The 25978-nt window shown below is 33.9% G+C and overlaps 3 protein-coding genes and 1 long non-coding RNA gene across 7 annotated transcripts in view; 2 read left to right on the top strand and 2 right to left on the bottom strand.

The window, feature by feature from the left end:
• The window catches only part of LOC123530863 (ubiquitin carboxyl-terminal hydrolase 40-like), a 45471-nt gene extending 39793 nt beyond the window's left edge, over positions 1-5678 (top strand). For 3 of the 4 annotated variants that reach the window (XM_053517097.1, XM_053517094.1, XM_053517095.1), the window contains 4 exons: positions 2114-2333; positions 2743-2841; positions 3240-3340; positions 3791-5678. In XM_053517097.1, the coding sequence (XP_053373072.1) occupies positions 2114-2333; positions 2743-2841; positions 3240-3340; positions 3791-3890 (520 nt within the window). In that variant the 3' untranslated portion in view covers positions 3891-5678. The remainder of the gene's footprint in view (positions 1-2113; positions 2334-2742; positions 2842-3239; positions 3341-3790) is intronic. The other variant, XM_053517096.1, reaches the window with a different exon arrangement.
• The window catches only part of LOC123533021 (uncharacterized), a 203610-nt gene that overhangs the window by 61726 nt on the left and 115906 nt on the right, over positions 1-25978 (bottom strand). The gene's annotated exons all lie outside the window — the stretch shown is intronic.
• On the bottom strand, positions 7613-25423 carry LOC123531672 (ciliogenesis-associated TTC17-interacting protein-like). The gene is made up of 10 exons (XM_045312845.2): positions 25288-25423; positions 21606-21700; positions 15395-15639; positions 14023-14109; positions 13507-13567; positions 12515-12618; positions 11502-11626; positions 10867-10943; positions 9796-9884; positions 7613-9397 (listed from the first exon to the last, which is right to left on the bottom strand). The coding sequence occupies exons 1-10, from the start codon at positions 25302-25304 to the stop codon at positions 9146-9148; spliced, it is 1152 nt and encodes a 383-aa protein (XP_045168780.1). The 5' UTR covers positions 25305-25423; the 3' UTR covers positions 7613-9145.
• LOC128546511 (uncharacterized) lies at positions 16121-19892 on the top strand. The gene is made up of 3 exons (XR_008365994.1): positions 16121-17278; positions 18540-18647; positions 19243-19892. It is a non-coding gene; the product is annotated as an uncharacterized LOC128546511 (long non-coding RNA).

Raw genomic sequence — 25978 nt, 5'->3', positions numbered from 1 at the left:
TACTTTGATAAGCATCAGAGATGTTGATAATGCAGATGTCAAAAATGCTTGTAAAACATAAATCTAGAGTAATTGTTATACCCTCGGATACAAAGTATATCGGGGATTTTTGAAACCATGCATGTCCATTGGTCTGTCTGTCTGTAATTTATGTCTGCTGCATATCATCTTAACTGCTTGGAAGATTTTCATAAAACTAGTGTCAAATATTTACCTTATCAAGATGACATGCAGAGGACTACCCAGGTCACTAGGTCCAAGGTCAAGGTCACTTTAGGTCAAAGGTCAAATAGCTTTAATTGATGTCTGCTGCATACCTTCTAAACTCCTATGAACAAGCAGAGAGACATCTGATTTACTGAATGAGCCTTTTATGGAAGGGTATCACTTTTCAAAAATAATTGAAGATCTCATTCTTGTACATCTATGTTTACTTGTAAGATCTTTTTCTTTTTTCAACAAATATCTGAGGTGATAAACTTCATAACTTTACAAATTTCACATACTCTAGCTGTATATGTTCGAAATTTTATTTGTAAATTATGTCTTCCCCCACACGGTGGTGTGGGAGACATATTGATTTACTCCAGTCTGTGTGTGTGTGTGTCTGTCACAAAGCTTGTCCGCACTCTAAGTCGAACATTTCTCATCCGATTTTCACCAAACTTGAACAAAATGTGTTTGACCATGAGACCTCGGCCAAGTTCGATAACTAGCCAAATTGGTCTAGGCTTCTTGGAGTTATGGCCCTTGAATTACCAAAAATCGGCCATTTTACTCTTGTCCGCACTCTAATTCAAACATTTCTCATGCAATCCTCACCAAACTTGAACAAAATGTGTTTGACCATGGGACCTCAGCCAAGTTCGATAACTAGCCAAATCGGTTTAGGCATTTTGGAGTTACAGCCCTTGAATTATTGAAAAATCTGCCTTTTTACTCTTGTCCGCACTCTAAGTCAAACATTTCTCATCTGATCTTCATCAGACTTGAACAAAATGTGTTTGACCATGAGACCTCGGCCAAGTTTGATAACTAGCCAAATTGGTCCAGGCATTTTGGAGTTACGGCCCTTGAATTACTGAAAAATCTGCATTTTTACTCTTGTCCGCTCTCTAAGTCGAACATTTCTCATCCGAACTTCACCGAACTTGAACAAAATGTGTTTGGCCATAAGACCTTAGCCAAATTCGATAACTAGCCAAATCCGCCTAGGCTTTTTTGATTTATGGCCCTTGATTTACTGATTGGATCCACTCGTCCAGACCATCTAATTGGATCCACTCATCTAAGCCATCTAGAGACACTAGACATTTTTCATAGGGGCAGTTGTTGGAGACATGCGCTTTTCTCAAAAGCATCTCTAGTTTGACATCTGATTTACTTGTGTAGTAAGCAACTAGGTAAAAAGTTTTAAAAACCGGACAGATGCTTGTTCTGTATAGAGATGTTTTCCATGTACACCAAAGATCTATAAGATACAATAGATCTGAAACTTGCATAAGTCCCATCAAATCTCAATATATGAGATTTTGTTTGTCACCAAAGATGCTTTCTTTGTACTTACTTATTAATAATAAACATCTAGGTGTTAAAGAACTGCCTCATTTGCCTAGTGGTAGAGCATCCACTTCAAGTGTGGGAGGTCGTGGGTTTGATCCATGGCCAGGTCATACCAAAGACGTAAAAAATGACACTAGTAGCTTCCTTGCTTGGTGCTCAGCATTAAGAGGATAGTACTAAGACTGGTCAGCCTGGTGTCAGTATAATGTGACTGGATGAGGTATCATGCCACGTGTCTACTGCGTGATATTCGAGTGAGGAAACACTATAAAGTTGGGCATTGTGCTCACTGTTATAAGTACACACCATCGTTTATATGACTGAAAAATAGTTAAACCTAAACACACACACATACAAATGAATCGATCATTATGATACTTGATTTTAGGGGGAAATGGTCAGTCACTATTCTCTTGCTTGTATTTTTTTGTGTATTCTGCCTAGAACATGCATTGAAATTGCAGCCTGTCTATGATTTAAGTATTAACAATTTCAGCATATACAGATATGTGTAGTTATACTGAAATCTAAAATAAATGTTCTGTTTCAGTAGGAATGACCAGATAGTTTTGGACATTTGCCAAAGGATTCCAGACACTAGTAATTACAGCCCTTCAGTAGAACTGGTGTGGGATACAAGTGGTGGCGCCACCATACATAGTCTGAAACAGGCTATAGCCAATGTTCTGTTTATAGAAACAGAGCATATGTGTATGGCAAAACATTTTCCACAGAAGTATGAATGGATGGTGATAGAAAAGAATGATAAGGTATGAACATTACAGATTTTTATGAACCATGGTCCGAAACTGGCCAATATTAATAAAAATATAGCATAAATGTATGGCAAGTCATTTTTTACTGAGAAATGATATTAAATTTTTAAAAGTGAAAATATTAGCTCCCTTGGAAAGCATATGTTGAGACAAGAAAGTGTTTTAAAAGTTAGTATTAACAACTTGCATGCTTTTATGTCTCATTGAAGAGAACAAAAATGGTTATTGCTACAACACTGATTTCAAACTCTTTATTTATTAGATTTGTATTTTTCACAAACATTTCTGCATGAATACAAGCCTTCTGTAAGCAGTGCATCACAAAATTATTTAATTATACAAGAGCATGCATATCCTTCAATAATAAAATCTTAACTTGAATTTGTCTTTAATTACTTAACAGCAAGGGAATCAAAAAGGGAAGAAAAAAAAAGGACAAGCAAAGAACAATATAAAACTGGCGCCTTTCCATATACGTGATGGAGATACTATTGGGGTTAAGGTAGGAGGTATTCATAAATTTAAAAGATAAAATAAATGGGAATTTTATGTCTGTTTGCATTTAATTTTTTGTCAAGAAATTGTAACAGTACAGAAATCAAATGCCATTTGGATAAATTGGCCCTGGATGTTTATTTTATTATTACTGAATTACTGTTGAAGTATTGGGATAATCCTAAATGAAGAACTATAATATATTACAGCATATCATTAACTAGCTTTTCCTTCACACTCTTTATCATATGAAAATCCTTAATTAGGAAAATAAAGGCAAAATGTTACCTGAATGGGGACATTTTCTCGGTGTGTACACTATTCCAAAAGTCCCGTGGGTTGGCAACCCTGCTAGAAGCAAGTTCTAAAATATTTATGTTTTGATTGTTTGATAAACAATTTCAGGATATGAGGTATGATCCAAACAATCTGGACAAGTTTATGACGGAAGAAGACGAAATAGGAAAGCTTCAGTTGCTACAGGAAATCGAGGAAAAAAGAAAAATGTAAATTTTAAAACGAAATTTAGTTGTTTTTTTCTTTTGTTATAAACATGTATGAGAAAGACAAGATGTGTTATTTGATGGGGTAATAGGCTGCAGAAGGTTTTCCTGACCAGTCAGTCTGGAACATCTTTGAGGTATAAGAGGAAGGTGGAGAAAACCTGCAGCCTAAGTCTTTTGTAAAGCTGCTGAGTAAGTATCTAGTTAGCATTCATGTTAGGCAGATACAAGCTACAGTAACATCCATCGTGGACAAACAGTGCCGGATCACCACTGCTGCCCTGCCCATCACAGAGTCACGACAAAACACTTCTTGATGGATGAATGTCTGGCTGACAATTTCTTTGTTTAGCAGCAACAATTCTCTATCTTTATACTTTCAGCACAATGTTTGCTATATGCAGTATTATTTGCTTTGTTAGATTAAGAAAATAAATATTTTTGTTGTTGCAGGAGAGAAGAGCGGAAGAAGTACGAGAATGACTTTGGACCAGTTCAGAAACAACGTAGACCAGAAGTTGGCATTACAATCAAAGTTGGAGACTTCAGTTGATGTACAATGTTTTACTTAGTTATGAATAAATACTACTGCTGAAGGACTGGTTGTGAAGTGGAGGCCAAAACTTTTACTCTAATCATGAAAACAAAATACCCGAAAGGGTCCTCTTACTCTGCTTTTAGCGGGATTAACATTTGGGAACCAATGAGATTTGTGTTATCTCCTTAACACGCTTAAGTACACTGTATCATGCAGAACGTTAATTTGAAGAGAAATGGTACTGGAAGTTTATCATTACATTTTTTATGCCCCCGAAGGTGGATATATTAAATTCGCACAGTCGTCCGTGCATGCATCTGTGTAAATTCTTGTCCAGGCTGTAACTCTGCCATCTATTAAGGGATTTTGAAATAACTTGGCATAAATGTTCATCATAATGAGGTGACGTGTCCTGCGCAAGACCCAGACCCCTAGCTCCAAGGTCAAGGTCAAAGTTAGAAGTCAAAGGTTAACAGGGTCTGTTTTTTTGTGCAGTCAATAACTCTGCCATTCATCAAGGGATTTTAAAATTATTTAGCACAAATGTTCCCTATAATGAGTTGATGTGTCCTGCGCAAGACCCAGATCCAGAGCTCCAAGGTGAAGGTTGCCTTTGGAGAACTTTTTTTTTTTTGCCTTGTCTCAAAATAATTCATACCTAAACTATTCTTGCATATTTTGCACAGGCAACTGTAGCATTCTTGGGCACATTTCAGGGGCATGTATCACTAATAGTGACAGCTCTTGTCTTACATTTATTCAGGGTATTAATTGATTCTTGCTTTAATGTTGTGAAAACAGAAATATTTGTGATGAATAAAGGATCAGATAGAAATCGTAAACATCATGAGTATCTATGTTTTTTCTGCGATATTTAGATATTTCTCAAATTTTGATTGATTTTTGACAGAGGCCTTAACTCTATTATCCACCAGTATTGTTTCATTCCTTGGATGTTGAGATTCAGAAAACTCATCCTATACACACAATTATTATCGAACACTTAAAACATGCTTCAACATGATTGAGAATTTAATTGTAAATGTATTCATTCATGGCTACAAAATGTACATTTTCCATACTTTCCATCGTCTTTCAGACTCTCTTTTTACTTTTCCTTTATATAGACGGCGATATATGACCATTTTGTGTCGATTCGCCGTAAAACCCAACTCACTCGCTCCTTTATATAGAAACTGACTAGTTTCCTTTTTATCATCTAAAACATGTTCATTACCAGTTTGTTTCCATTAAAGGGAAGTGTTTGATACTTCTTGAAAATAAACTTCCTATTTAACAAAAAAACAAACAATCTACATGTAACGGACTAGCCACTGAGCAATAGATGGCGCAGTAACAACTGGCAGAAATGCCCTTAATTGTTTGTACTTTCATTTTAAACCATCCAACCTTGTTTTGAGTATTGACTTTTAGATGTTCAGTTCTTTCTTTTATGATGATAAAGTGTTAGTATTTAATTAGAGAAATTTTATTCAAAATGTGAATTATTTATATCTTTAAAAAATTTATAAGTCTTTAAGATACAGAAGAATCATTTTATTTTGCTTTTTCTGTTAGAAATTGAACAGTATCCACTGATTCTGCCCTTTCCTTAGGAGGAGTTGTATTTTTGAGTATTCAGAAAATTATGTCATAGTTCATAGTTTGTTTATAATTGTTTGTAATAGTAAATGATAAGATAGAAATGAAACCGATTTAGTTTTTTGAATTTCTGTAGTCTGTAAATGTAGAGAAAAAGTCTACATATACTGTGATAATAACACAATAAAAATCTGAATAGAAGGACTTTGTGTGTTCTTTATATCATACCCATGTAAAGCTAGGTTATGCTGACTTCTTTTGGACTTACTGTTAAAATTTTCAAGACTTTACTCTCACTCTTTAGAAGAATGTTTGTAAATGGATTTTTATGCCCCCAAAGGGAGGCATATTAGTTTTCAACTGTTCATCCATTCGTTCGTTAGTCACAACGTTAACTTTTTGCATGAAGGCACTTTACTCGCGAACCACTGAACCCAGGACTTTCAAACTTCACATGCTGATAGTACTCATTGAGTACACGACCCCTACTGACTGGGGTCACCAGGTCAAGGTCACAGGGGCCAACGTTAACTTTTTGCATGAAGGCACTTTACTCATGTACCACTGCACCCAGGACCTTCAAACTTCACATGCTGATAGTACTCATTGAGTACACGACCTCTACTGACATTGGGGTCACCAGGTCAAGGTCACAGGGGCCAATGTTAACTTTTTGCATGAAGGCACTTTACCCGCGAACCACTGCACCCAGGACCTTCAAACTTCACATGCTAATAGTACTTATTAAGTACACGACCCCTATTGACTTTGGGGTCGCCACGTCAAAGGTCAAGGTCACCAGGTCAAAGGTCAAGGCGCTGCGGGGGCATTTGTCACCATCGGTGACAGTTCTTGTTTTACAAATAAAATTGAGACCTATATCCAAAACAAGAGCACCGCCATGCGGGTGCAGACACTCGTCTGATTTTTTTGTCTCAGTATAATAGAAATATTGTCATACCCATGATTTTCTAAGTCCAAAAGGGGACATAATTCTTGAAAAAAAGCAATGTAGAATTACAGTACTTTCTGTGCAATCAGCTTTTAATGGCGAATAACTGCTCCAAGTTTTAAAGCGATAGCTTTGGCTGTAGAGGAGAAAAGTTTATCTAAAAACGCAAAACTTAACCAAGAAATCTGATATTTTCTAAGTCCAAAAGGAGCCATAATTCTTGCGAAAAGCAGGATGGAGTTATGTTTCTTGCTGTACAGTGTCAGCTTGTGATGGTGAACAAGTGTTGCAAGTTTCAAAGAGATAGCTTTGATAGTTTAGGAGAAAAGTTGACCTAAACATAAAACTTAACCAAGCAATGCCGACGCCGATCAAGTGATGACAATAACTCATTTTTTTTTTCCAAAAAATCAGATGAGCTAAAAATGTCCTTTTCTTATATACCCAGTCTTCAGTGTCACAGGTCACACTAGGGGAATCAAAGTATTTTTAGCATTGGCCAGAATGTGATCATCTTCAACTGACACAATTTCTACTGTTACAGTACTGAATTATATGATCAGCTAATGTACTACTGGTAGGGATTTCTGTTGTAACACAAATAAGTTTTGACTTAGGCTACACAGTCATGGATGCCCAGGTTCTGATGATGTTTCCCGGCCTGCAGTTCTACCTGCATACCATGTTTCATTACAATGCAGTTACATTATTTGTAATTGTCTTATTTCTAACTAGCGCTATGGAGTGAATTTTGTTTTGATCTATTTAGTAACAGTGACCTAAACACCAGCAACCCCCGATAAGAACTTTTGGTAACAATGACTTTGACCCAAGTGGCCCCAAATAAATTCCCAAGCCAACTCTGCATAAAGGCTTGATGTACATGAAGTTTGGTGAAATATGTCAACCTGTAAAGTTATTGGATAAAAACTTTCTCCTTTTAATAATACAGATCCTCATAATTTCCCTTCCCATAAGTTTCCTACATCCAGGATTTATCACAACATCTTACTCCATACTACAGCTACAGAGCTGAATTCAATATTCTTGTTTTAGAAGCCCAAGATGTCCATAATACAACACTAGGTCCCTGTGTTAGTTTGTTACATACAAAGTCTGGTGACAATACCTCAATCTAAGCTGTAAGAGTGGATGCAGTGACCCAGTAAATAAATGTACCATGCTTTTTTTGTAATTCATTTATTTAACCATCATATAAATATAACACAAAACTTCAGTTAGATAATCCAGTGATATAATACAACCTTTCTAAGGAGGGAAAAAATCAGATCACATTTGTATATCAACATAAGAAGTATAGGTGATGCAAACTGCCTTGATGTCAAAAATTGCTCAGTTATGTGGACCACTTCTTGACATTTCAATACTTGTGCACACTGCTGTTCTTGTTATATTTAACACAATTTCTGCTATTTAGGCTTTATATAGTACTAGTATTTAACTTCCTACAGAAGATGGAAGCTAGTTTAAAATAGAATTAAAATTGGACTTAAATATTTTTCGTTTCAGATACTTTATAACTGATATATGTATTTTGTCCTGAACATTTAACTAAACATTAATTAATACAAGAGCAGACCTCTTTAAATAAATGGTGGAAAATCAAGACCTTATTTCCTGAATAAAGTATACATCAAATAAACATACAACATGACAATCATGGCAGATCAGTTTGCATCACCTATGAACATACACGTTTAAATAACAAATAAATTCTGTAACCTATAACTACCTCCAAGATTCTAAACTTGAGTTTGGTGACCAGTCTCAAAATGCAACACTGCCATTGGTCAGTTTCGAAACAACATGGAAACGGCCATTAAGATGCTGGTGTTTCAAGACTGGTTATAAAATTCAGTTTGATAACCGTGGACTCTGAACTTGAATTACTCTGCAGGCTATAGAGAGTCTTTGCTGTTCAGTAAAAGCTGTGTATTAAGACCATCTTTGAGAAAGCCTTAATGTAAGTGGTGCACCTCTTAACCAGAACCATCAAAACTGGAAACCCCTATAAGCTGAACAATGGTCTAAGTTCCTTCAATTGAAACGAAACCCTCTAAACCAGAAGTGTCTCAAAACTAAACTTAATTTTCCTTTGGTCTCGAGGTTATTCTCCCAGAAAGAGTCCCACTGTATTTATTGACAGAATGAAGTACAAATCAGAACTGACATTAGTAGTCTTTACAGTTTAAAGGTGGCCTTTTGTACACTGTATATACTTCTGAAGATTCCTTTTTCACATTGTAAAACAGGCATGACAAAACAATACAAACATGCATATATACCTAACACAGAACAAGGTAATATCCACAATTTACATTGACTCTGTTTTATCATGTTATATTCTCTGATAATATACCTTAAACCAGACTGTTTATTAGGAAGCTTACATAACCTATCCTACAATTCTGTATCCAAATATCACATTTTTGTTTCTAACAACTTTTCAAGAAAGATAACAATAACCAATCAAAGCTTTTGCACTGACTCCGATTTTGCTTCACAAGTGTACAGAGTGATATACATATCTTGGTATTTTACAACCACTGTACAGAAATTTAAATATCTTTTTATATTTAAAGTATACAAAGAATATTTTCAATTTTTATTTATAAACTGTTTTCTTCTTTTTCTTCCAGCAGTAATACGATAACCAGCTGTAAATTTCTGCATTGTAAATTGTTCTGTTTAAATTTTATCGTGTTGGAGCTCGTAGCTGTTCTATTTTTGTATTAGTTCTGCTATTTGGGAAAGGTGTGACGCTACTTGACGCAAGGTAAGGTGAAGGTGACGGCATTGTTGTGGAGAATGCCGCAAAATATTCAGCAGCAAATGCGATGACATCGTCAGGTTTCCGTAGCAACAGGAATTGCATGAAGTCGGCCAGCAGTGCTTTTAGTTCGGGATGATGACGCATGTATTTGGCATGATCAGCTTTCAACTCCTCCTGAAACATACGTTTATTATAAGACTTTAGTTATAATCTTAAATCAAAGTTACACTTAGACATCTGTAAACTATGTAAACTGGATACAGGTGGCTCTTAGAAATAAAGATTTCTTTCTCAAAAATTCTGGGAATTAAGGCACCATTCCAAAAATTTCTGTATTTTGTATCTGTTCTTTAAGGTTTAGCCAATTCCACCAGGTACTGAATGAAAAATTAAACTAACGAGATTCATTTGACAAACATGGTACATTATAACAAACAGGGCACATTATAAATGCACAAGAAATATTCTTAATTCAATGCAAACCTGCTAGACGTATGTGTAAGTAAAACAAAATTTTGATTTTTTTTCTCACACAAATTCAATGAATACACGAGGGAAAGGGATGTGTGTACCTTTCTATCAAGAAACTGAGAGTAGAGTTGAGCATCGTCCTCCCATCTTAATGGCTGTTTCTCAAATGTTGGCTTTGGTGGCTCTTCATCTATAACACATAAAGCATGCAGTAAACATACAATATTCCAAATATTTTTAGCTTGTTGTTTGAAATTTATCAAATAGCAGAGCTATTGTCACCCTTCTGCTAGCGTTGGTGCCAGCGTCTGTGTTACAAAAGTTTTACACATAAACAGGTTTCTCTAAAACTACCAGGCCAGATGCCTTCAAACTTCCTGACTTTGGCATTATGAGATGACCTCCCAGGACAAGTTAAATAATTTGGCTTTTCTTTTGTCAAAATTACGCTCCCTTTTTCTTTTGTCTGGTCTGTCAATGGTTACTGGTTGTGTAAGTCTCATGTATGTGGTGACTTTGGCATAATGACCCCAAAACAGTGATCTGGAGGATATTTATCATTATATGAACTTACACTACTACAGATCAAAGCACTCTACATCTATTAATGGGAAACCATTTTATTTTTCAAGGCCATTACGACTTTGGTCATTGACCTACTGATACTAAAAATAATAGTGGTCATCTGTCAATCATTAATGGGGTGGCTTTGCCATTGACCTGTGACCTACCGGCCCCTTGAACAATACGAGTCATCCATAGATCAAATGCAATTACTCTGTTAAGTTTGAGGGTCACAGACCAAGATGTTCTCTAGATATGTATCAAAACCTTGTCCAATCTCCAGGTAAATAATTATGTGACTTTGACTTTTAAAAGTTTCATAGCTGTAAACCAAGCCTTCCTGATTACTGATCAAAAACCAATTTCAGTCTGGAGTCCACAATGAACTTGACCTTTAACCAATGGACCCTAACAACTGTAGGGGTCATCTACTGACCACAGACCACAGACAAGTTTAACTGCTGCAGACTGCGTTTTCTAGTTATTGGTCAGAAACTAAATAACAATAATACTCTCAGACAGACCAACACCAAGGAAACAATTTAGCATGTCTTCTTCAAAGGTTTACATAACAGTTGAATTAAAACAGAAATAAAAACAGCAATTACCTCTGATGATGTATGGAGGAACAAATGCAAGTTTCATAGTAACAGGAGACCCAACTTGTACTCTGTTTGTTAGGTGTCTGAAATTATACGGTTACAGAATTAGATAGTGGTCTGTTTGTTACATGTCTGAAATTATATGGTTATAGCATCATACAGTGGTCTGTTTTCCACTTTTGCGAAATGTTAACAATGGCTTACTAATGATAAACTAAGATGGTGTTCTCATACTTCAAAGAAATATTAAAGATTTAACAGACGAATGGACAACACCGTACCATAGCACATCAAGTTTGTTAAAAGAGGAATATAAAAACACTTGTTTTACTTTTGATGAAGGTGTGAGCCAAGATGTAATTGTGACAAATTTGTATGTATGGCTAATGCGTTGTTATTGAACTATCCGCTGTATGGTTTTATTTACACAATAAGATCTCTTCTAAAATGAAATATTTTCACAAGGCAAAAAGTTTGCTATTTTGAGAATGAGAATAAGTTCAAAAGGTAGAATATTGGCAATGTTTGGCCAAGTAGTGAAATACATTTCAGAATTATACATTTTTTTTTCAAATAGTCAGCAAAAAATAGTGAAAACAAATCAACCGCTGGTACTACAGCATTTCTACAATAAGACCTACCCATCTTTCATAAAATAAGACTGCCATGTTGTTGGGAGATCTACGGTTGAGTTGATAGTTCTCTCGACACCAAACACTTTCAGCTCTGTTTTGTCCACTGTCTGTGTTCTCTCCTCTAATCTTCTCTAGAAGAACAAGAGATGTCACGAGTAAGTGATTTTCCCTTTAAAAGTAGTGCCCTTACCTGTGAGTTAGGGCTATTACAATTGTACGGTTAGGGTTCTTTCGTCTGACCTTGACCTTAGAGATACATACCCGAGTCTTTTTGCCATGCTTAATATTTTTTGTAAGTTTTATGGAATCATTTAAAAGTTACAGCTCAATCTCCAAGTGTTTTTAACAGACAGACAGACTAATGTGGCAATGGACTTTGCAATAACTACATGATTCCTTTCTGGAGTATAAAAATCCAAAATAAGAAGCATTTTACAAATCAAGCATGTAATACTTCCTTGGGGTTTGCAACTTTAAAGTCAAAACAGAACTGTTTAGGTCTTTCAGCATTGTTAAGCTTAGAGGTTTTCATAGCATTAATCTGTATCAAAACAGGGATGATTCCATGAGCAATTCTTATGCCCATGTCAACATTTCTAAAATCTGTCTTTGAAAATAATTCTAGGAAATTACATTTTTAATTGTGCCAGTAGCTTTATATAGCTGCTTTTATTTGAGAAGTTTTTGTAAGGGATGTGACATTCTTCTGGGGTTTTTTTTAAGAATCAGGATTTATTCTAATAAAGTTACTACCGGTAGTAAACTTCACATTATATAAAAACAAAGGTATATAGAAATAACCTTTAATGAATTAACCTTTAGCCTGCTGGCGGCAAGTGATTTTGCCTTTGTGGCCAGTGGAGACCAAGATCAGCCTGTATAGACATCATGGTCTGCACTGTTCGCTATTCAGTCAGCATATTTTTAAACACCCCTTCAAATAATAAATGGTATTGCCAAAACTGAATGATGGACCAGTCCATTTTAGAAATATAGCAGGGTAAAGGTTTAAAACTTACATATATGGCAGGACATAAGTTTGTATCTGAGTCAAATGAAATCAGCTGTAAATTCTCTGGAATTCCTTTCTCAATGAACACTCTGTGTAGTAAAAGATTGGAACCTAGAAGGAAAACAAAATTAGATATTTTACATATTGGTTAAAAAAGTATTCTTAAATTTAAATATTTCTACATTTTTTACAGAATAGGACAAGTGACTTCTGACTGTAGCAAGTTCTAAAATGGAAAATTTCTATCATTTCAAACAAATCTTTTTCCAAAATATTTTACACTGTATAATATACAAGTTAAATATATATAAATTCCTACAAAATTATTCAACCATATGAGATACAATAAAGTAATATAAAAATGTTTCTTTAATCACTGGCATAATTGTAATTTTTTATATTTGTGCAGACTGGGGCATTGCTGGCATAGTTTAATATCTACGGTGGAAAAAATGCTACTTTTCACAGGAAAAATATATAAGAAGATAACATTTCAGGATGAAACAAATGATAATTCTGTTGCACAAAAAATTCATTGCAGAATATAGTCTTTGTAACTGGACAAAGTATAAAGGAAACTATGTACACATGTTTCAGTTATTATCAATTTGAAATTTTCCCCAATTCAAACCTTGCACGAAATTTATCAGTTGTCTCTTTGAAGTATACTGCATGCAAATGAATATTTAACGAATGTAGAGATTGGATAGATGGACTGGTGGATGAACTGGATAGGATGATGAGGATGGGATGAATGGATGTATGGACATCTCTTTTAATGTAGCTACCCTTTTGTTCTGTCTACTGTTCATTTTACTAGCGAAACAGAATACATTTACTACATTTACTATTGCCTCACCAGCAGAATAAGTACCCACTTGTAAACACTGGCAAAAGAATGAACAAATGAACATAGAGACTGATGACTGATAAATGACTGAAGAAAAACAGATGAAAGATAGTGGATGAATATTAAATGAAAAAATGCATGAATCTTACCCTCTGAGACAAATCCTTTCATCACCTCTTGGTTTACTGTCTTTGATGACCTTTGAATATCCTGAAAGTAAATTGGTACATTTCTTGGGGCCCCTTTTCAATTAAACCCATTTACTATATCTTTAAATCATTCAAATTACAGATATCTAAACAAAATGGAAACATGTACAAATATACAGAGCATCAGTGTATTATAGGTAATAATTTATGATGCAACAGAAAAAATGACAGAGAAGTAATCAAGATCAATGTACAGATACAAAATAGACTGCATTTCTGACAATTACCTACATAAATTTTACACTAGATGTACAATTACAAGAGAAAATTTTTAAACTGCTTCCAAAAAAGGAAAGCAAACCTAGAATTTCACACTTAGGAAAGAAGAAGTTTAATAAACTTATCTTTAATTTAATATATATGTTATTTAAAAAGTATAAGATCAATATTTTACATATACATGTTAAAAATTAAAAGTTGAGTTGTCTCCCTTGTGATATATAAAAAAGCAATTACCTCCCCTTGTGTGATTACTCTGTTTATCACAAAATCATCCTCCTGTTTAACTATGAATGTTTTTCTATCCAGAGGACAATTTTCAAGCTGAAAATAAAATAGTTCAGTATTTAGAAATATTTCTTCTATACATACATATCAAGATTTTGATGAAAGTTGCATCTATCAACAGGAGCTTCAGCATGACTTATACTGAATTTCAGCTGCGCCATGAGAAATCCAACAGGAAGCATTTGCAACCAGCATATATCCAGACCAGCCTGCACATCCGTGCAGTCTGGTCAGGATCCATGCTGTTCCCTAACGGTTTCTCTAATTGCAATAAGCTTTGAAAGTGAACAGCATGGATCCTGACCAGACTGCACGGATGTGCGGATGGTCTGGATCCATGCTGGTCGCAAAGCCACTATATTGGTTTCTCATGATGTGACTCATTTTGTTTTACCTCTCATAAGATTCTAGTATTTCCATTGGATAAAAGGTGGTCACATGGCGACCTATATTTCTGTTGAGGGTCAGTTCATTTTCATGTTGTTATAGGCTAAAAATAAGTGGTCAATAAAACAAATCAGTTATAGCGTTTGTTTGTGACCATCCACTGAAATATTTGTGGTGGGTCATTAACATTTTTACCCATAATTAATAATACCATACAAGATATCTGAATAGATTGTTTGAATAACTAACTTACTAAGGATCAGAATTCTAACCCTGAAACAACCAGGTTGAATCTTACTGGGTAATGGAAGAAAAGTTAAATGAAATTCTCTAGAGGTTACAAAGCGCACACTCATCTAAATAAGTTTAAACTAAAAAGAACAGATTCGCTGGCTCAAATATCTCACTTCATATGTACTGAAAGCTCATTTATCATCCCAACCTTAACAGAAAAGTTTTGCAAGTTGTCCTAGAAGTCAAATGCAATAATGCAATTTTCAATTCATCCCTTGAAACAGGAACAAATCTCTTGATACTATTCGTGCAGGACATATTTTTGCGGATTTTGCAGGTATGTCATTCCACAAAATTAAATCTCAATTAACCCATAGAATACCATTCATTTTATCTTCAAAACTTGAAATCCATGAATTCATATCCAAATGAAATTGCCACTTTGATAAAAAACATTAAATGATTCTGCAATATATGAGAGAAGAGGTCAAACTTTACATTCACATATTCATAATGTTATAAAGAGGCAAAACCTTTCCTTCACATATTCATGATGCTGTGAAGAGGTGAAACCTTAGCCTTCACATATTCATGATGTTGTGAAGAAGCAAAACCATACCTTCACATATTCATGATGCTGTGAAGAGGTGAAACCTTAGCCTTCACATATTCATGATGTTGTGAAGAAGCAAAACCTTACCTTCACATATTCATGATGTTGTTGTTCCAGAGTCTCTAGATTATCTCCTACATAAGCTGTGATAGATGTACCACACGGTACCCCATCTATAGCTCCATGACTGTTTGCATGTACCAGAAAACATTCCTGTCCCTTGTGTTTTGTAGGTTCAATCGACACAGCAAATTCTCCAAGTTCTTTCCCTGTGTCTGATGTCGTCACCAAATGGTCCTCAAACATCAAATATTTGAAATCATCCTCTGGCACTATACAGAAGAAAATTGAGAATTTTGATAACATACAAGCACGACTTAGTGTTACTATCACATTACATGGTTTTTCATCCTGATATAACTGAGGCAAAATATCAGCCTCTTCCCAATCAAAAGAAAGATTATTTTTTCACAACTGTGGCAGAGAAACATTCCAATTTGAAAACCAACATTTTTTTGTATTGATTTTGGAAATTTCATTCACATATTCAATAATACTTAGTTAATATCAGACTGTGAAGCCACCAAATTCAGATTCTGTGTTAGAAGAAAAGTGGCCCTGTTTCAGTAAAGTGTCTTTCACCAAAATTGGCAATTATTTCACAGACAGGTATTTCCCAGTTTGAAAGGCCAAGGCCTCCTCACAATTGCTGGACGAATAGCTATCATCCCGTCTCTAGATTTGCCATGGTAATAAGGCTTTTGCCATGGAATTCCATGGAGTTCCGTGGCAAAAAGCCTGGAAATCCGTGGAATATTGAAATTTTCCATGGACATTGAATGGAACAGTAAGTTTGCCATGGATTTCCACGGATTACAGCTGAAATATTGATCAATTTCCATGGAAACAGGAGCTTTTGCCATGGAAAGTTGGACTTAGTAAAATTTTGGGATGGAAAATAGCATAGAAAATAACTTAGAAAATTTTTGTGATAGAAATTGATGGAAACTGTGGTCTTAGAATTTTTTGGAGGTATTTCTTGTGAACATAGAATATTTTAATGGATTAGTATGTTTAATGACCAATAACTGCAACTAACTTAATTAGAAAGGTAAAACAACTAATGGAATTACAGTAAAACCTGTCTTAAGAAGCCAGCCAAGGCAGTAGGAAAAAGTGGCTGCTTATGGCAGATGGCTGCTTAATGCAGGTAATTTATAGAATGAATGACCATTTTGGGAAATGAGACACTGGCTGCTTAATGGAGGTGACTGCTAAAGCAGGTTTTACTGAAAAACATTTACTATAATGCAGCTTGTCATATAAACTCACCTAGCAGATAGATTCATTTTGAACCAATCTTTAAAAAAATTATTGAAATCTCATCGAGAATGACTTTTTCTCCTAGGATAACACCAAAATGAACAGCACTAACAGTAGTTACATATATAATATTACAATTCTTTACACCAACATTCATTAAAAATTACCTGGCCAAGGGATTCTTAGTTAATCAAGTAATAAATTATTTGGTTCTTTTAATCTTCTGTAGTGTACCTGTTGCTTGTCTCACAACAGGAGATTATCCCAGACTGCATGATAAGATCTTGTCTGCTTTATATTTAGAAACTCATAACAAGAGATCAACCAATGAAAATAAAGTCTGTGGGAACTACTTCTGGGGGCTGTAATTGTACCTCAAAAAGTAATCCTGAACATTTTTCTGTTTAATATCAGGGCAAACTTCAAAAATAATGAGTATGTAAGTGGAATAAAATCAACCTGTGGTACAAAAATATTTTTAACATCCTAGATTTATCCTCCAATAGCTGACTGTAAATGACACATTTGCCCAAGAATATCTGAATTTCAAATCTACACAGGAAGTTCTTTGTTTGAGAGCAGGATGGAGTTATTTTACTGTGTTTACATGCAGCTTGAAAGTTAACAATAACTAAAAGAATACACCAGGTGAGTTCATAAAATTTATTCATGATTTTCCACCAGCAATGTAGAATACCTATAGCAAAAGTAACAAAACTAGTAAATGGATTCAAACTGGAAGCAGGTGGCTTAGATTTCATTGTGTTATGCAACAAATGATTTTTGTTCATTTATTTAACAGCTTTTGTTTTGCAAAGTTCTATTAAGCAGCTGTAATTTCTAGTTTATAATGCTTTTAATTTACTAAAAGGAAAATTGGATACTTTTTAAATGAAATTATTCAATGGTGTCAATAAAATTTTTGCCAGTAGAGTCATCTCCACAGGTGGCACTGCTGTATTACAGGTTAAACAATGCTACCAGTCAGCTGACCACTGTTTACTAAGTAAATTCAGAGAATTATAGTATGTGTTTTTAACCTGTTATTAAATTGGTTTATTGGTGTTGCACACATTTATGAATGTAATGAGAATTAAGTTTTTAGTAGAAATAAATGTTTATGGATTATTTACTTGTTATTAATCGATGATTATGCTCTTTATTGAAAGTGTTTAACACTGTTTCGAAAATTTAGCAATAATACACATATTAAGCAGCTATTTGTTATTTAGGTACTATTACTTTTTCTTTTGAATTCTGATATATTCAACTTCCTAGTTATTTTCAATATTAATATGATTTTTAAATTTACAAAAAAAGATAGAATCTTTCAGTGAAGTTGATGTCTAGTCCCTTAGCTCCAACATTAAATTATTAAAGAGCCTACTAAAATGAAAATCTATGTCTAACATTTACTCTTTTCAACACTATATAAACTGGAATGTACAAGTAAATGAAAATTGGTTATAATGTACAGATGTATGTGTTCATTTTAGAGGATTCTTACAGAATACTAGACTACATAATTATATATTTATGATGTTCAGGGAGATTGTTTTAGAAAAAGATATTTTTGTTAATGTAATATCAAACTTTCCATGAAATTAAATAAAATAAAAAGTTAATATTATACACTTAAATTGTATTACAAAATTTGTATGTTTAAAATGTGTGCCAAAATTCAAAAACAAAATTTTTATATAATCTTATCCGAGGGTAAAGTTAGAAATTTGCTGATTAATGTAACCCTCAATTTGCCACATCTGGAAAAAGCTGCTGATAAGATATTTTTGGCCACATTTATTCATCATGATTTATAGTTTTAATTTCAGGTCATTGACATAAGTAATAAATAATAAACCAATTTTTTTTATGGATATCTAGGTTTTGAACTATATCTGTTTTTCAGGAGTACATAAACAGCATACAGTATGAATGAATGAATGGAGATAATTCAGTTTAGTGACCCTGGATGTATTGTGTTCAAAGGAGGCTCCATCCAAAAATTCAAAGACATGTAAGTAATTACTATAGTATTATAAATACATGTACACACTACCATTGTTCTAAGTTTGATTGAAAGTGGGCAACTGACAATTTTCCCGAACACGACTGAATGGATGAACTTCATAATTTCAAGCAGAACCCACAACAGGTTTTATAATTATCTCCCTTATATAAAGTCCAGACCAGTATTTTATTTAATGATTAAAAAAGTACCAAATTAAGTTATCACTTGGCATTCAACACAACTTTGGTGTTAGTGCAGGTAACTGGTAGAATTTAAATTAGGTCACCATTTATACAATAATAGCAATGTACAAGTTGAACCTACTGATCACTACCCCAAAACAGTGAATATCTGTCTGCATGCCTTTTTTTGGAACCTTATTCTACCAACATTTGAAATCAAATTTAAAAATACAATTTCTTGAAAATATAATAAGTAATGTTATTACTTGCTTAAATCTGCAGTGTTGCCTGTATGATAAAGATGCACTACTTTGAATACCATTTTAAATTTTGAAATTATGAAGTAAGGACAAAACTAATGAAGTAACTGCTTTTATGGTTTAATTGGTTTAATATCTCTTGGTTTATTATTTCAACAGGTTAATGCAGTGAGGCAACTGATGGCAAATGATGGCTTTGTGGCGGTTAATGAAAACTACATGGTATTTTACACTGATGGTGGTGAACAGTGACAGAAAATTTCTCAACCAATAGTTACATTTAGTTGAAAGTGATGGCATAATCTTATACTGACTATACTCAATTATAACAAACATTGATATACTACAATGACAGTGGATCCATATAGAAACTGGTGACATTTTAGCTCTATATTGTTTTCTGTCACCTAGTGAAGAAATGTCAAAATTCATAAGCAGTTTTGTTATACTACAGACTGTTATGAAATTATAAATTAAGATGTGACATGCATAATGGTTTCTGATTTTCATTTCAGTCCAGTTCTGTCACCAACAAGTTTCCATGGTATTTCCACAGATTTCCACAAATATTTGCCATGGCAAGCCGTCCGAATACTCCACGGATTGCCATGGAATTTCGCTGGTTTCCGTGGTCATCTGTGGTGTACCACGGAAAGCCGTGGATTTCCACAGAACTCTGTGGCATTCCATTGAAATCCATGGAACTCCACGCATTTTTTTTCCATAAAAAGACGATATAAATTGGTAGTCCGAATACTCCATGGAATATTTTCCATGGATTTCCATAGAATTCCATGGCAAATCTAGAGACGGGATGTCAGCTTTTTCTTACTGTTTTCTCTGCTTAGACCAAGTTTAAGGATGTGCATGTATGTACTTGACTTTTTTTGCTTAAGGAAAAACAGACTTAACACAATAATGATGGTGTATGTTGTCATATATATCTGTAAAACATAGAATAAAGCCTGGTACAGAAAGGATAATCATTTCGCAACCCCTGAGTAAATTTATTAAAAATGGCAACATTGCTATCTTTCTACAGGTGAAATCTGATCTTAAAAAGTTTGACACATTAAAAAATACTAAATAATGTCTTAAATTCAGCTTGAAATGTGCAAGTCTCTTTGATTATGGGAAATTATAATGTAAAAAAAAAAAAAAAAAAAAAAACACACAGACCAATACATTTTATTTCACCATATTATAGACCAATGTTTATTTACACCTGTGAAAAGTTTCATTAAATTCTACATTGCAGAAAAATTTCTATTCACAAAAATGTAGGTCATTAAAATTGTGATTTTCCCACAGACTCCTATTATGAACACTTGTACAATCAAAGTCCAACTTTTTCAATTCAGTTTAGCAAAAAACCAAGCAAATAACCCTGTTTGTTTTATTTGCAGAATTTTCTCAGTATATCCTGAAGTTTTGAAAAAACACTGTTTAATCAAATCCTTCATTTGAATCCGTATGTTCAGAACTCCCAATGATCTCAGTAGTGTGTTCAAGTATGAGAATCTCATTCACATATCAATGATCTCAGAAGTGTGTTCAAGTATGAGAATCTCACTATAATATCAATGATCTCAGTATTGTGTTCAAGTACAAGAATCTCACTAACATATCGATGATCTCAGTATTGTGTTAAAGTAGGAGAATCTCGCTAACATATCGATGATCTCAGTATTGTGTTAAAGTATGAGAATCTCGCTAACATATCGATGATCTCAGTATTGTGTTAAAGTATGAGAATCTCGCTAACATATCAATGATCTCAGTATTGAGTTCAAGTACGAGAATCTCACTAACATATCGATGATCTCAGTATTGTGTTAAAGTATGAGAATCTCGCTAACATATCAATGATCTCAGTATTGTGTTCAAGTATGAGAATCTCACTAACATATCAATGATCTCAGTATGTCTTCAAGTACGAGAATCTCACTAACATATCGATGATCTCAGTATTGTGTTCAAGTATGAGAATCTCCCTAACATATCAAAGATCTCAATACTGGGTTCAAATATGAGAATCTCATTAATGTAAAAATGAAATATTCCGCAGTAGCTCTGTACAAAATGCAGCAATAATTGCATTATTTTATAACATGCTAATCTTGCAGACTTGTGCATTCAATACAAAGTATTTCCTGCTCAATCCATGAAACATTCACTAAGAGCAAAATTTCTGATTTAACATATTCAGTGAAATTTTAAAGCAAGTGTCTATGTTAGGGACATTTATAATTAGCTGTAACATTTTTAAAGATCAAAAGTCACAAAAATCAACAAATGAATTTGCTTTCATTTTTTTCATTTTCTGTTTTTCACATTAATTTTATGGACTTAAAAGTATAGACTAAAAGCAGCTGTTACTTGTTTGAATTGTTAAATTTACATTCCTAACTGTACTGAAGATTAATTAACACAGTTTCTGTCAGGCAAGTAACTTTCTTCAGCATACTAATCATACAGAAAAGGTTAGTATAAAACCCTGGTAAATTACCATCATGACTTACCAAGACTCTCTAGAAAGTTAACTGCTTCAGTTGAAGCTTTTGGTGGTGGTACATCTGCTGGAGTAGGCGGAACATTTTCTCCAGATGTTGCTGAACTGTGAACAGTAAAATTAAAGGTACATTTAATAAATCATTATTTTGTATGATATCAATGTACGCCTAAAACCATAAAACAGCAGTCTTTTAACAGATTTTGAGCTGATGGCAAAATACTGCTATAAGATGCTACTTATACCAATGATGTACTTTAACACTTGACAAACTTTCACTTTTTAATCTCCTATGCATGTCAATAATAAGATTATATCATTACTGAAAGTTTGCTTTAAAACTATAAAATAAGTATTTCTGCATGTTCCATACTACCAACTTGAAATAAAATTTGGGATAGAATACCAGTACACAATTTCAGCTATGGTTTTAAAAGCTAGGCTGCCTACATAAGAATAAAGTATTGATTAAAAGTGTGAAGTTACTGGTAAAGTGCAGATATCCCAAAATTTGGCATACCTCTGGTTTATTAGAAGCAACTGCCGGTCAGCTAGCACTAAAACCGTAATTAGCAGCAAGACATGTAAAGTTAAGAAGATAACACTGGAGATAACTTAATTTATTAAATTTTGATGGAGCTGTATTTGTATTCTGTATGATAAGATGTTCATTTTAGGATAAACACATTCACACATTTTTAAGATTGATACATTAAAGTTAATTGCCTTATTGAACAATCATTATTTGCATTGCAGAAATTACAGCAATATTTCTACCTTAATGATATTTTTTAAATAAATAAGCTCATAGGACCTGTGACCTCTACTGACCTTAGAATAAAGTATAAATGATTGATATATATTAAGGAAATTGCAAAGTAAATCCAAAATTCAGGAAAAACCCTCTTATGTATTCAGTAAATCATATGTAAAACCAACAAATCATAGAGTCTGCCATTTTTTTTTGTATATTCTCAAGAAATGCAAAGAAATACAACTACTGAAACATTTGTTATATTTTTTGCTTTCTGAAGCTTTTGTTCCCTATTAGAAGGTTTTTGTAAGAAAATCTAGACTGAAATGACTGCAGTTGTCCAAAAATCAAGGTCAAATACGTGAAAAATGTACACCATAACTTTGTAGACACAACAGTCAGAAAATAAAAATAGTATCAGTTAAGTTATGGGACGTAAAAATCTACAAGGATATACTACTTCCTATGTATTCTGTATGAAATTGTATCCGCTCTCGCAAAATATACAGTAAGTGAGATTATTGCATAGTCACCAGTGAAACTGCGGGATATTGTAAAAAAAAAAAATCGGCCATTTAAACAAATCTTAGAAAAGCAGTGAAAATTGGCAATAAATATAACAAACAGCTTCTAAATAAATTACTATTTCATTTCCAAATGGAAATTTATATATCGTCTACACCATTCATTTAGTGGACAATCATATCTTTGTGGTGTAGGTTCATAATTGAGATCAACCAAAAATTTTGAGTGAAAATCGGAGCCAAATGAAAGAACAAAATTTAAGTAATCAAAAATGGTGAGAATGAAAATGCTTAAAATTTTCGCAGTGAAGCAAGATATGAACAATGCTGACCAGCTTGATTTAATAATGAGCTTGTAGATTTATTACTTAATCTGCCAACATAAACAATACTTACATTTTTGATTTTCTTGGTGTTTAACTGGTAATTTAGCTTAAATTTATATTCCCCCTATATGTTTTGGTATATTTTGCAAATAAGGCAAGTGTATTTTCCAGCCTGATCCTAAATTTTGCAGAATTATGGGTTCTCACGTTAATGCCGCTTTTTTTCTTCTTCTTATTTTATGACCCCAATTAAGTCTAGATTTATTTTTATATAAGAATTTTGTCAGAGTTTCATCTATACATGCGAAAACAATTATGAAAGATAATGGTTAATGGACTTTACACAGGCGCTGTTTTAATTTGCCAATCACTCGTTGGTAATTTTACTACCGAACAATTAAGTGCTCGGAGAAAATCTATGATTACTGTTGAAAACTTTCGAAGGTAGTGCAAAGGTTTAAGCGAGATTTAAAAAGTCAGTCTCATTTACTAATAAATTGATAATTTCTTATCCAGATAATTTAAGTCCTTGTTGTGTGTGTATTAAACTTGTCTTCAAGTTGTGTTGCCTCAGGTTTTTTTTTTATAAATGTCAGGTCAAAAGAAAAATGGATTATAAGGAATATATTAAAGTAAAAGGTGAGTCCAGTGATTTTGAATTGAAAGTACATGAGCGAAGTACAGAGGATGACAGTGATAGCGAGCTCGAAGAGCAGGCCCAAAGGGCCTGCTTGAGAATCGAGCTCTACGGTAACGCAAGTATACTTTCACACTTGGTGATGGATTTGAAAAGTTTCGCACCCTAGCGGACTGGTGCTCACAGGAAGTACTTCTTTCCGGAGTGAATACAGAACTTCATTCAATTGCTAAAAATTATTCATCACTCAACAATTATGAAAGAAGGATTTCCAGTTGTTTGAAAAAAAAAAATTATTTGCATTTAAAAGATCAAGCATCGGCCAGAAAATGGAAAAAAATGTCATTAATAAGCAGAAAGAAACGGGAACGCGATAATGATTTCACCGTGACACCAGCTTCCCATAACTTTTGCAATGTATGATATTCACTGTTATAGGCATGGTGACACTAAATGTAGACTTTTTCAAGTGAATAGGTTCTCCTGAATTCTTGTGACTAGTGAATAGTTTCTTTGTGACAAATAAATGATGCATTATATTTTTAGCTAAATCTGATTTCTTTGAGCTTGCTTTGAGGCTTTGCCTTATTAGCGAGCTCGAAGAGCTTCGGGCCTGCTCGAGAATCGAGCTTTACGGTAACGCAAATTTACTTTCACACTTGGTGATGGATTTGAAAAGTTTCGTCGGAAGTTTAAAAAAAGCGCACCCTAGCGGACTGGTGCTCACAGGAAGTACTTCTTTCCGGAGTGAATACAGAACTTCATTCAGTTACTAAAAATTATTCATCACTCAACAATAATGAAAGAATGATTTCCAGTTGTTTGAAAAAAAAATATTATTTGCATTTAAAAGATCAAGCATCGGCCAGAAAATGGAAAAAATGTCATTAATAAGCAGAAAGAAACGGGAACGCGGTAATGATGTCATCGTGACACCGGCTTCCCATAAATTTTGCAACATATGATATTCACGGTTATAGGCATGGTGACACTAAATGTAGACTTTTTCAAGTGAATAGGTTCTCCTGAATTCTTGTGACTAGTGAATAGTTTCTTTGTGACAAATAAATGATGCATAATATTTTTAGCTAAATCTGATTTCTTTGAGCTCACTTTGAGGCTTTGCCTTATTTCATATTACATATTAATACTTCATTTGTACCCAAGTTAACTGCTACACGATAACAAACAGACAACAACAACAATTATTGAAATTATAGCGTGACAGATTCCTACCACAATTTCTAGTTGGATTTCAATACCGGGTTCATTTCACCTTAGAGATTTATAACAGCAGATAAACATCTCTGAACCTGAAATGTTTAGCTTTGGTGTTCAAATATTTGAGCATGCACTCATATGATATGTTGCCAACATAAAAATGTATCCATACATCGTCAGCTTATAAGATCCATATAAAATCCTATAATGACAATAACATCATAGTGTACCTTGTCGTGAGGCTCATGTTTTAAAGTAGTAGTTAATCAGAAACTTGCAAAGACTTTAAATTTACATATTTAGATGATAATTTTATCACTATGGCAATATTTCCGGGATGGGAAGTAACTCGTAAGTTACATCCGGTATTGGATAAAATCCGTTTAAATACGTATAATTACCGTATAAGAGGCCTCCGTACTGCACAATCAATACTGATCAATAGGCAGAGGCGTAAGTCATGTGAACATTTAAAGAATAAAAATACTATTGTTCTATAAAAACAAAGAAAAATATCAAACAGGGAACGCCATGCACCAAAAACGCAGCCTCCCCAAAACGAAACCCCTAGCACGCAGACGCGTGCACCACACACACACACACACACCCAAAGCCAACACATTAGGACAAAACGAACAACACACACGTACACAAAGCCAACACATTGTCTTATTGTAAAGAATGACCAACACAGTATTCTTACTATTGTAACGTTTAGTGCCACACAAATCCCGTCAGTGAAAAGCTAGCTCATCACCAAAGGTGATTTAATGTGCATATATACTGTCATCTTACTCCAATGACAATTGACAGGTTTACAAATTTGCATATTAATGGAATTACTTCCCTTTATGCATTCAGTAATCGTTACATTACTTTCCCCTCCGAGAAATCTCGTCCCGAGATTTGGCCTAGGAAATT

The sequence above is a fragment of the Mercenaria mercenaria genome, chromosome 11, assembly GCF_021730395.1.
Source record: "Mercenaria mercenaria strain notata chromosome 11, MADL_Memer_1, whole genome shotgun sequence".
NCBI lineage: Eukaryota > Metazoa > Mollusca > Bivalvia > Venerida > Veneridae > Mercenaria > Mercenaria mercenaria.
This window is presented reverse-complemented; position numbering and strand designations above follow the sequence as displayed.